General features: G+C 39.6%; 3 protein-coding genes across 6 annotated transcripts in view; 1 reads left to right on the top strand and 2 right to left on the bottom strand.

Moving 5' to 3' along the window:
- LOC120423326 (cadherin-89D) overlaps nucleotides 1-4,115 on the top strand; it is a 60,317-nt gene extending 56,202 nt beyond the window's left edge. The window contains exons 7-8 of the mRNA XM_039587087.2: nucleotides 3,393-3,695; nucleotides 3,758-4,115. Of these exons, the coding sequence (XP_039443021.1) occupies nucleotides 3,393-3,695; nucleotides 3,758-3,812 (358 nt within the window). The 3' untranslated portion in view covers nucleotides 3,813-4,115. The remainder of the gene's footprint in view (nucleotides 1-3,392; nucleotides 3,696-3,757) is intronic.
- A 1-nt stretch (nucleotide 4,116) lies between these two features.
- LOC120423329 (glutathione S-transferase 2-like) lies at nucleotides 4,117-5,102 on the bottom strand. The gene has a single exon (XM_052706363.1). It carries the CDS (start codon nucleotides 4,735-4,737, stop codon nucleotides 4,123-4,125), a length of 615 nt encoding a protein of 204 aa, XP_052562323.1. The 5' UTR covers nucleotides 4,738-5,102; the 3' UTR covers nucleotides 4,117-4,122.
- Nucleotides 5,103-5,645: 543 nt separating this feature from the next.
- On the bottom strand, nucleotides 5,646-11,248 carry LOC120423357 (phenoloxidase-activating factor 1-like). Of its 4 annotated transcripts, XR_008211805.1 has the most exons (4): nucleotides 10,823-11,248; nucleotides 6,660-10,740; nucleotides 6,471-6,556; nucleotides 5,646-6,390 (listed from the first exon to the last, which is right to left on the bottom strand). XR_008211805.1 is itself a non-coding variant. In XM_039587134.2 (2 exons), exons 1-2 carry the CDS (start codon nucleotides 11,169-11,171, stop codon nucleotides 9,941-9,943), a joined length of 1,149 nt encoding a protein of 382 aa, XP_039443068.1. In that variant the 5' UTR covers nucleotides 11,172-11,248; the 3' UTR covers nucleotides 5,646-9,940. The 4 variants fall into 4 exon arrangements, 1 of the variants encoding a protein (XP_039443068.1); XR_008211803.1 differs by having other exon boundaries at nucleotides 6,471-10,740; XR_008211804.1 differs by having other exon boundaries at nucleotides 5,646-6,556.
- Nucleotides 11,249-12,335: the final 1,087 nt, after the last annotated feature.

The raw sequence follows: 12,335 nt of genomic DNA, 5'->3' as shown, positions 1-12,335 counted from the left end.
TTATATCTTGTAAACTATTGGTTCGAATTTCAATAAGCTATTTTTTTTAGTTCCTGCTCTTTTCTGTAATATTATTCTACGGTCCAAACTCGATTATCCGAAGCTCTCGGAAAATCAAATCTTCGGATAATCGATCAAGAAAAGGTATGGCCCCTAAACTACGCTAAAGTGATTCAAAAAATGTAAATCAAGATGGTGGTGATGAAATATTAAAAAAAAAAATAAAAATATTTTGTTATTTACTAGGCAATACACTATTCAAATTCGACTAAAATGGGGTCGCAGAACTCGAATTTAATGTTAAAATCACGAAAATGAACAAAATAACAAGAAATCATGTTTTTTGTTCGTGATTTGATTATCCGGAGTCCCATACAAACCTCTAGATCAACGATTCTCAACCTTCTTTTAGGCTGGTACCCCCTGCCATGTATGTCAAGTAGGCCCGGTAACCCCGTTAAGAATCGCTGCTCTAGATAATTCTGGAGCAACATTTGAAAGGGGCGGTACGACATTGCTCTTACGGCCTTTCGTCCCATTTAAACGCGTGTAATGAAAGGCCGTAAGAGCAATGTCGTACCGCCCCTTTCAAATGTTGCCCCAGAATTGAACTTCGGATAATCGAGGCTTCGAATAATCGAGTCTGAATAATTACATTCACTGAGCGTCCATTACATGTTGTTTTCAATAATATAAATCTAAAATGTTATTTTTTATTGATTGATTTAAGTCATGTTCATAATTTATTTAGCCGGGACCGTGGTGTAGGGGTAAGCGTGATTGCCTCTCACCCAGTCGGCCTGGGTTCGATCCCAGACGGTCCCGGTGGCATTTTTCGAGACGAGATTTGTCTGATCACGCCTTCCGTCGGAAGGGAAGTAAATGTTGGTCCCGGACTAACCTAAAAAAGGGTAGGTCGTTAGCTCAGTCCAGGTGTAGGAGTCGTCTCCCTGGGTCCTGCCTCGGTGGAGTCGCTGGTAGGCAGTTGGACTAACAATCCAAAGGTCGTCAGTTCGAATCCCGGGGTGAATGGAAGCTAAAGTGTAAAAAGAGGTTTGCAATTGAGAGATTCGACAGAAACGTGCACGCATCCTGGTGGCGAGTAGAAGCACTACGCAACGATGTTCGGAATGACAGCGTGCTTGGAAATATTATTTTTTTTTGCAGTTTTTGATTTTTATTTCCTTCAAATATTTTTTAACGTCGATGAAAGTTATTGTAAAGTGTGGCAATCGCATAACAGAATCGAATGATGTTTAAATCATAGACACTGAGTTAATTTGTCATGATTTTTCGTCAAATTTACCAAAAAGATCTTTTGAAAAATTGATTTAAATAAGATTTATTTGATTGATAATGCTCCTTATGTGTGTATTATTGATAGAACAAACTATTAGAGTCATATTACAGAATAATTACAATAATTTTCTCAAAAAGTTGCCAGTCATTCGAATTTTTCCAAAAATTTCCAAAAAATCACCAAAATGCATTTCTAAGGTCAATATTTTGGTCAAACGGGAAGAAAAGTAAAGTTTAAACACTCTTACATAATATTTCATCATTACTTTTAACTTTTGCAACATTTAACTCAAGTTATCTAAAATATTGATCATCTTTTTAGAAAATCGTTTAAATAAAATACCATTCACATTTAATCACTACAAATCATCACGCATTATGATCGTTAGCGAAATTGCCACCCTTTGCAAGACCTTACTTTTCTCAAAATGCTTGATTTTTCATTATAAACGCGATTTTTCCCTAAAAACTGCTCAAACTGTATGGGGGCTGTCATTCCGAACACCGCTGGAACAACAGCGAACCTAGCGGAAAAAACGTCGTCGAATTCTTCAATTGCCTCAACAATCAAGCCTTCGAACACCTAGTTTCGAGTAGGAATCTCGCAATCGAGAACGCCAAGGCAATGCTGTAGAGCGAATAATTTGATTTTGATTTTTTTTTTTCATAATTTATTTCAGGAAATCACTTATTTTTATCAACTAAGCTTATGAAAATATAACAAATTGCAATAATTTGCTCGATTCAAAAAAATACTTAATTTTGTAAGAACGGCTCTATTTCTTTTACGGAAGGATGTAATTGATGTTTTACGAGAAAGATTGTAACATTACTGTTTAGTGAGGTTTTGCATTTTATTGAACATGAGCAATTGATAATATGAGTTAGTCCAACAAGTTTCGAAAATAATTCAATCGAGTTTTTTTAAATTGATTTTTTTTTGTGAAGCTTTTGTTTCCCCGCTTAAATTTCAGAACAAAAAAAATAATCAAAAACAGTTAAGCTAAAAAAGTCTATGCTTTTTTGTTATGAATGTAATAAATTTTAGAAATTATTTTTTCAGTGTTCAACTGCGTTCTCCTTTTCTGCGTTCATTCAAGTTCATTCATTATCCATTCAGCGCGGATACCACTAGTGACCACTAGATGGCAAGCTTGCATAGAATATGGCATGCAAGTTTATTATGCTTCAACTTAGTGCTCCATTTTCGTATAGTTGCATGTTTTATCCATTCCTATTAGATAATTGAGGTTTTGCAGCGCGACTGCGTTTCAAATGTAGGTGGCGCCAAAATGAGGTTACTTGCCTAAAGTCGTATGCCTTTCTGTCGATTAAAGAACAAAATCGCTTATTTCTCATGATTCCCTGCATCAATCTTCATGAAACTGGTTGCAGAAGACGAGAAAAAAATTTTGCTTTAAAATAATGAACATCAACTTTTGGGCGCGCAAAAATTTGTGACCTTTTTCTTTAAAAAACATGTTTTGGAACACGAAAAAATGAGTTTCCCCGTATATATCAATGAAATAAACAGTTATATAGTTGATAACAGATGTGTTAACGTATATTCAACAATTTGTATTGATTTTTGACAGACTTTCTTGCCAAATAGTCCAAATTACTATCTTTTTCTAAATCTACAGTTTTCTCATAGAAAAATCAAACAAATATTGAAAAGTTATACACCAAATTGTTGGAAATAATTTTTCTCATCCGAATCTGGCATAAGTTTTATAAAAATGTTGGTTAGGAAGGAAAAAACACATTTTTTCTAAAAATCATAGGTTTACGCTATTTGTTCATAGGTGGCGACACGCGTCTTTTAGCTTTGCTGCAAATTCTCTATTTAATCAATTATGTTCAACTGATACTAGTTTTATTGTAGTGTTAATATAATTTCGTAGACAAAACGTAGCGAATAAGTGTTATTGATTCAATAAAGTACTTAAACCTTAGCACCACCTTCTCACTTGCATGCAACATTGAAACTAGAGTGCGCCGCTCACACAGTGGGTTTGATTAACCTCATGCTTCAACGAAATTCAAACCGTGTGTGATCCCAAAACCGCCTATCCTCCCCTAACCATTTCCAGCTTGATTCCGCTGCCCCACTTGAGTGGTGGCATTGGCGGCGGCAGCGTCTCGCAGGACGTGCGCGGTACCGGAATCCGCAACACCGGAACGTCCACGCTGAATGCCAACAGCAACAACGGTGGCGGCGGTGGAACCAACGGAAGCAGCATTAGCCGACCGATCACGAGGGTGGACATCCAGCCGGTGATAAACCGGTCCGATCTGAAGAGTTCGATCTTCCATCCGAACTTTCACCGGCAGTTTGTGACGAACATTAGTACGGAGTCGAGCGCGGTTCCGCCGGTCAATGAGGAGAATAATAGGTACGGGGTTTTTTGATGAATAATTTTAGATTAGCAACACAATCCGACTTTTTTTTTGACAGTGATAGCTACGAGGACTCGCTGAAGGATTCGCTGACGTCGAACACGAGCCTCTGACGAGAGGGGGCGGCTCCCCCTGGATCGAGGGGAAGCCAAATGCGTCGCTGCCAGCCCCGCCAGCAAAGCCAGCTGTACAGAATAGCCGATAGGACGAACCAAAAATTTTAGACAAACAACAAACAAAAGTGCCCTGCAATAACTCTAGCAAGCAAGCCAATGTTCGATAAGTATTATTTGTTATCTAGTTTTTTAAGGTGAGCGTTAGCGTGAGCGTGAGTGTGAGCGAAACAAGTGCAATCGAAGCAACCGGTGACAAAGATTAAGATGCAAACTAATGTTGTAAATAAAAACACTTTTAACATAAAACTTAAATACTTTTAATCTTCGCAAATTCCCTGGCCCCTTCCTCGTTGAGGTCCGACCCTGGCGCGACGTCCTTCATGTGTTTGTACCACTCGCTAACGTTCTGATAAGGTCGCAAATCGAACCCGAGCGCCACCATCGTAGCAACCGTGGCCAGCATGCTCAGGTCCACGATCGTCATGGCCTGCCCCGTCACGTACGGCTGTCCCTCCAAAAACAGGTCCACCATTTCCACGGCCTTCTTCAACGACTCCAACTTCCTCCCGTCCCCACCCAATCCGTCAAAAACTTGCTCCTCGTAATACTCCACAAAGCCGTGGTACAAAACACAAGCGTCGAAAAACAGCCGCTGGTTCACCAACGCCCTCCGCGCCGCCTCCCGCGGGTACAGCTCCTCGTCCTCCGGCGTCGATCCGTACCGGTCCACCAGGTACATCTGGATCGTGTGGCTCTCCCACAGCACCAGCCCGTGGTCCTTGAGCGTCGGAATGCTGTACTGGGGCCGCAGATGCTGCTGGTCGCCGTGCAGCTCCCGCAGTTCCAGCGGAACGCCCAGCGCCATGGCCGTCATGCGGACGGCTCGCGACGGCGCAGAACTTGGGCGGTGGAACAGATCCATCCGTAGGCGCGCGGTGCAGAACCTGTTTTCAGGTGCGCAAAAGAAATCGAACTGAGCGCAGCAAGCGTAAAATTCGGTTCGGTGTTTTCTTAGCTGGTTAGACTACTTGGATTGGGGGGAACGCACACAAAGTCAAGCAAACAGAGGCGAAGAGAACTGGGAGGGAAAAAAATGTTATTTAATAATCGAAACACCCGACCGCGGGTGATAGCATTATCTCGTAAAATTTGGCGAATGTTATTTTTCGACAATTTAATCGAGTGTTTAGTTGTGTGCGGTTTTTTTTTTCTAAGGCGAGACGACGTAGAAAAATAAATTAAAACCTGTTTTTAAGTTATCGTGACGAGACTTTGCTTTTCAAAACTTTTTTTTCGTAAAATCACGATAACTCGTGATGTTTATTAGCAAACCCCTTATGTCTATATATCAAAATTTTTGTTATTGTCTGCTCTACAACTTTGTACAACATTGTTACTCTCAAAAAAATAACCCTGTAAAGTTAGAAAAAAACACGAAAATTTAAAATGAAAAATCTTGTTCTAAATGAAAAAATGACCCTTCTTGGTCAATGTAGATTCGAAAAGTACATTAAATTTCCCATAGAATGACATGTTCCAAATTTGTTTACAGTCGAGTAACGGAAAATGGGGGAATTTTTAAAACTTTTTTAGTGATTTTTTCGATGAAAAATACGTTTTTTCGGAATTCTCAGTACGCCATCAAATCGGGCGTCTAATTTTACATAAAAGTCTCTTTGACACCAAATTTCTATCTCATCACCGTTTCAGGCTGCAAATTATTGAAAAACACCTCTTTTTCGCATGTTCAAAAATGGAAGGGGTCGTACCGCCCCTCCGTCACGAGATATCAAAAAACGGACCTCGGATTCGTCATCAGGGACAAAAGTTTCACGTAAATCGAAGAGGGGTCGGGGCAACTTTTCCCAATTTCGTGTGAGTTGGTAGAGAATTACCCATATCATATCTACAACAATTTTTTGAAGATATTGTTCATTAGAATATTCAACAAAATGCAGATAGTTGCTTTATCCCACAAAATTCCAAAAAGATTTTAAAAGAACATTAATCAATACTTCTTTAAAAGAATATGCAAAAAATACCTTTTTTAAATTCAAGTAAAATTTATTTTAATTAATCAACTATATTAAACGACGGTGAACAAATTGCATTTAAATATTTTGAATATAAATTATGTGTTTTGATTCAATTGATTAGCAAAACAATACCAAATGAAAAAATATATTTCTTTTTGAGTTATCAATAAATGTAAAAACTGCTTTTAATGAAGTTTTGCCTGTACTTTATTAAAAACTAAAGTTTCCCTATTGCTGACTTGAGGAAAGTAAAAAAAAATCCTTATTGCACTTATTTTAATGATTCTAGTTTTGATGAATTAGAGGTTCAGGACGTGCTTCGTTATCGAGATCTCTTTTGTGCAGCTTATTTTTTTACTTTTTCAAATTTTTAAAATATTGTCCATTTTTGTTCAACGCCAAAAAATGTTGAGATATTTCTCTACAATCTACATGTCTCTTATGCATTAACACGTGCTGAGAAAAACGCAAGACAACTTCGTCCCGCACATAAGGCTACGTATTATGTTTCCGCGAATAACTTTATTTCCTCCATATTCCTAGAACAAAGTACTGGTTATTTCTAGGATATTTATTTATAGAATGGCTCTGGTTCCTTGCAAGTGTCCTATTTTCTTACCTCCAAGTTGGCTTGGTTTAGTCATCCTGATGACAAGGTGTGACCAAGCTGGTGCCTTTGACCACCGCGGGTCAGAGTCGAGACGGCTGAAAGAAAGGGGCGCGACAATGTGGGAAAGGGATGTAATTTGTGATTGTAGACGGTATTGTTTTGATTCGCAGTATGTTGAGTCAACTGCTGTGGATGTACCTGAAACATCGCACAACGGGGGTTTCTCTTCTCTTCACTCTCAGCTACCACCTATCTCCTATTTCTATTTTGCTCTACTAATTCTCACTTCTTCACTGATTCTTCTGTTTAATATCAATCATTTGATTTTGATTTTACTAACTTTTGATTCTCTTATCTCTCAAAGCTTTTCCACTCTTTTTTACCAATTGATACTGCTGTAAAAAACTTTGTTTTTCCCTTAAAAATATACTTTTCCTTAATGTACTAGTAATATCAAGTCGATTTATCATTTGTCTAATCTTTTTTGATTTATTGCGAATTTATTTATTTGAATAATTCTTTATCTGTCCTATAAATTATCATTACTATAATCTAAGCTTGTTTTGTATCTCTATTTATTACCTATTGCCTAATTTTACATCTAATACATCCAGCTTCTCATTTTTATTCTTTAAAATACGCTTTTCATTCTCTTACTATAGATTCTTGATTTTTATAAAATATATTCTCTTTTACTGTCTTTTGTTTTCAATCTTCACCCTTTTTTTCAAACAAGTGAGGTTTGAGCACTTACTCAATTTATGGAATGGTTAAAGGATTAACACAAATATTACTTTTGTATTTTTGGTAAACTTTTTTAACATGCTTAGGACCAAAAATTGTAACAAAACACCGCGACAAAATAAATAGCAACAGATAAACAGACTCAACAATAGGGAAGATTTCAGGAGAAAACAATACACAGTAAATAACAATAAGTTTTTGAATTCAAACTAAAAATAAAACAGTTTCTGCTTTGTGTGAATCGATAATTCCACTCGGGAAATCGCCCGCCGGGGGAATCGGTGCGGACTCACAACCGATCCGGCCGAACGTCACACGAGGAAAGAGGACGCGAGCTGGGCTTGCATTGCCAGCTGTCACCGAACCATTCATGTGGCTGCGTCCATGCTTTGTCAGTGCATGGTTGTGTATCGTACGAGGGGCCTATTCGACTCGATCCAATGGAGTGCGCTCACTTACACCGCAATAGGGTGTATCACTCCACACATCTCTCCTCTTCTCCATAAAACAATATTGTTTAAACAATTGAACTATGAAATAAATACTACAACTACATAACGGCATTCCTATGCAATCTGCAAAAGTTTTCAATAAAACCAAAAAAAAAACGAATTCCCAGTAACTTTTGGATCCATCGCCAACATTGATCAAAGAAAAGAAGGTTACGTTAGAATTTCTAACAAGCATATCACTTAACGCACCGAACTGATCATGATTCTCTCTCTCTCTAGCCCTCTCTCTCTCTCTCTCTCTTTCTCTCTCTCTCTCTCTCTCTCTCTCTCTCTCTCTAGCTCTACCTCTATCTCTCTCTTTTTATCTATCTATCTATCTATCTCCCTCTCTATCTATCTATCTATCTATTTATCCAGCTACCTGTCTCTCTCTATCTATTCATCTATCTATCTATCTCTCTCTCTCTCTCTCTCTCTCTCTCTCTTTTCTATCTTGGTTTCTGTAAACCATTCTGGCCCATAACAACCTACTTTATTGTAATTAAGTTTTGGAGTTGCTCACAGTTCACTACCAAATTATTCAAGTCTTATTTTCTACTTTCTTTATTTACTTACATACAGAAATCCCTAAAATCATTAACTTTTCAATATTCCTTGCATCTTTTTGATTAACTCAAATTCACCTTAAACAAATCATTATGCGTAGCATCGTCATCTGTCCACAGCTTTGTCACAAAATTCATTACGAGAGCATTCGTGACTATATTTTAACCACTTCCCAAAGCAATCTCAATAACCTACAGCTACACCTCTCGCCTTTTGCATGTTTAAAACTATTCAACCACAGAGAGTCAGTCTGAACCACCATTTTCTAAACTACGGCTGGACCAACTGACCTAACACACCTCTAGCGATTTCAGTAACGCCAATCGCAGGATTAGTGCCATGTTTTCATTGGACCAAACGCGGCCTTCCAGGTTATTTACAACGGGTGTTCCTCCAATCGCGGCCTTCCAGGCTATTTTCCACGGCAGGCCCATCTGACCCACCGTGCCCATCGCGACAAAATGCTCCACCAATCGCGGCCTTCCAGGCTATTTACCACGGCAGGCCCATCTGACCTCCGTGCCCAACGCGATTCATTTTTCCTCGGAACAATCGCGGCCTTCCAGGCTATTTACCACGGCGGGCTCATCTGACCCACCGTGCCCAACGCGACAAAATGTTCCTCCAATCGCGGCCTTCCAGGCTATTTTCCACGGCAGGCCCATCTGACCCACCGTGCCCATCGCGACAAAATGCTCCACCAATCGCGGCCTTCCAGGCTATTTCCCACGGCAGGCCCATCTGACCTCCGTGCCCAACGCGATTCAATCAAATTCCGTTCTGTCAAACTCAGTTTCACTTTACTCACCCACCGAACAAGCCTTTTTCACAACAAAACCATTTTTTAAATCCTCAGCAACACTTTGATTTTTTCCTTTTACGGTGCGCTCCGGACAACTCGGTCAAATAGACCTTACGCTCGCGCCTTTGCTCCACTCCAATCCTTCCTCAAAAAAAAAAACAAAAAAAAAATTTCAACCAACAGCACCAAAACAAACAAACAAATCTGCACCAAAACCACGTCGGCAGGCGATTTCCCGACGGTTCTTTGAGGTTGAAAATAAAATTTCAACTCCGTCACGGTCGCCAATGTGTGAATCGATAATTCCACTCGGGAAATCGCCCGCCGGGGGAATCGGTGCGGACTCACAACCGATCCGGCCGAACGTCACACGAGGAAAGAGGACGCGAGCTGGGTTTGCATTGCCAGCTGTCACCGAACCATTCATGTGGCTGCGTCCATGCTTTGTCAGTGCATGGTTGCGTATCGTACGAGGAGCCTATTCGACTCGATCCAATGGAGTGCGCTCACTTACACCGCAATAGGGTGTATCACTCCACACATGCTTTAATGAAAGTTGATAGGCACACTTTAAATGGTTAGACGCTTGTAAGCATGTAAGCATCAAACCCTACGCAATGTACCACCCCCGGCCGAGTTAAAATGCGTAACCGGAAAAGAAGGTGTGCATGCCTGGCACGAACACTCAAAGCGTGTTCTAGCATGTTGCTCGTACTGACTCAGAGCAAGGGTGAGATGTAGGTGTAAGGGCAGTGCGTGTTCGTCGGGAACCTAGTGCATAAGATCGGTCAAGGCCCGTTCTTACACTGAAAATTGCGAATTGCGATATTTATTTATAGAATAACTCATTGATGCAAACTGGGGTAGTTTAAGCATTAGCTATTTAACAACATTACAGATTTTATCCAAGGCAAGTACATGAAAACGTTTTTAAATACAGCTGGCTTATACTCAGCACATGTGTGTGTATTTTCGTCTACCGCTGTGAAGCTTGTCAGCCCACTAATGTACCAAGTATCATTTCCATCTTTAACGTAAAACCCTCCACCAGAATCGCCATTGCAAACGTTTGTACCGTTTGTATAGCCTGCACAAAAATTATCTTGTTTCAATACGTCGTGTATCTCTAGTTTTCGAAAACAATAAGTTGCGTTCATTGTGGGCATACTAGCCATTCTTAGAATGTTCGAAATCTCACGTTTTTCCGTGTATCCAAAGCCAATTGCTGTTCCGTATTCACCATATTCAATGTCAGAAACGGGAAGACACACCGGTCTAACGATGTCTGTATAAAAGATAGCAACATCTTCTGGTAATTGCAACAAAGCTATCTTATTGTTATCACTAGCATACTCATCACCTTCAGGTGAATGAAAGATTTTGACTTTATAATATTCTCGGTTTGCTTCATCTAATCTGGTTATCCCTAGCTTTACGAATATATCCAACATTTTTCCTCTTCGATGGTCTTTGACGCACATTTCCAATGTTAGGATAAATCTATCGTTTATCAATACACCTCCACATTGATATGTGTAGTTGTTTTCTACATCGTGGTAAATGTTCACATGCCAAGGCCATTGTCCTGGTACTGTTTCCTGTCCTCTAACAACTCGACGAAATCGCTGAATTTTTGAAACCCCGCATGGAACGTTATTGGGTTCAGTTGATGATACTGGAAATAGAAAGTTTAAAACTTTGAATGATCTCTAAACTGCCTAAAATTGTGGGTAACAAGCACGATCTTCGATACTTACGATTCAACTTTGTTATTCTTCTGATCCATGGCAGATAATTGTGCACACTGGTGAAAACAGAGTAACCATCAAACCTGCACGCGTTCGATTCAATCTGCTTTTCTGAGTACGAAACGATACCTCCAAGGTAAAATGTTCGGCCTTTTCGGAATACCAGACCACCACCGCTATCACCGTTGCAAGCTGTTTTATTGTCACTGTGGCCTGCACAGAATTGCCCCAAGTCCAGCTTGTAATTTGCGTGCCTAAATGTGCAGTGCCGCGAGTCAATGACGGGCAATTCAAGCTGCCTCAGCGGTTCCGACGGCCCAGACTCTTCTGTATATCCAAAACCTACGACTGTTCCCATGGTCCTTGCGGGGGGTTCTTCTTCTACGAGTAACACCGGCAAGACATGGATGGTCTCTTTACAAATCCTTTATATTGTAAGAACAGTTCCTAACTGGACTCGGTCGTTGGAAACGACCGTCGGCTCAACGACCGACGAACTGGGTGGTGGGCCAGAGGCGGGCAAGGCTGTATATCATAGGTACTCGCGATCTTGCTTTGCATTAGTGTGAGTGCATGACTCCGTGTCACTAAAACCAAAACAATAACAAACGAACAATGGACCGTGCCAGGAAAACCAAAACATAAACAATGTCAGTGTCAGTGGAGTGAGAGAGTCAGAGATAACGATTTTGACAACCGCACTACTACACACTCAATCGCGAGTACCTTAGGTAGAAAGCCATGAGATGCGGGCATATAAATAAAAATAAAAATGTCAAAACCTCTCTCCCCGCACTTCGTCTCACCATCCAGCTGCAGCTTTGTTGACAAACAAACGGAGCACGCGGTCGCATGATGGCGGCATCGTGCCAGAGTTAGGGGTGGTCATGTGGTTAAAAATGAAACTTTTTTCAAGAAAAATAATATTTTTCCGACCGAATAAAAAAATTGCGAGCATCTTCAAACAATTAATCCTGATGTCAGAGAAGTGACATCAAAATCATATTTTTAATCCATAATTTTTCTAGAATTGAACTTTTTTTACACCAATTGGGAACCCCTAGGTCAGGGGTGCCCAACCTTTTGGCCCTGCGGGCCAGGTATGATTTTTCTGAAGCAGTGGTGGGCCGGAATAAATATTTGATAAAAGTTTAAAAATTAAACACATTTCTTTTTTCAGTTTTCATATGATTTGGGTTCTTTTAAAGCAAATACATAAAAGAACTAGTGTTGCGAATATGATTTATACAACTTGATTTTGAAAATGAAAAACAAAGATAACATGAAAAAATGTGTTTATTTGACTTATTTTAATTTTTGCTAGTTTAAAATTGTATAGATATTGTTTTTGAGGATTGCAATTAAATACCTTGATATATATATATTTTTTTTTCAATAAAAAGATCGTTGCAATTTTCTGAAGTTTTTGATACATTTTTCAATATTTTAGAAATATTTCCAGCGATCTATTTTCAGTGCCAATAATTTGATTTTTAAGCTTTTTTAAAAAAAACTTTATAGC

Source organism: Culex pipiens, chromosome 1 (assembly GCF_016801865.2).
Source record: "Culex pipiens pallens isolate TS chromosome 1, TS_CPP_V2, whole genome shotgun sequence".
Lineage (NCBI taxonomy): Eukaryota > Metazoa > Arthropoda > Insecta > Diptera > Culicidae > Culex > Culex pipiens.
The sequence above is the reverse complement of the archived record's forward strand: the minus strand, read 5'-3'. Positions and strand labels throughout refer to the sequence as shown.

Excerpts from the sequence above, each read along its gene's own strand:
- LOC120423357 (XM_039587134.2), bottom strand. The coding sequence starts at position 11,171 with ATGGGAACAGTCGTAGGTTTTGGATATACAGAAGAGTCTGGGCCGTCG. Across the intron at positions 10,741-10,822 it reads AAGAATAACAAAGTTGAATC|TATCATCAACTGAACCCAAT; the intron begins GTAAGTATCGAA and ends TTCTATTTCCAG.
- LOC120423329 (XM_052706363.1), bottom strand. The coding sequence starts at position 4,737 with ATGGATCTGTTCCACCGCCCAAGTTCTGCGCCGTCGCGAGCCGTCCGC.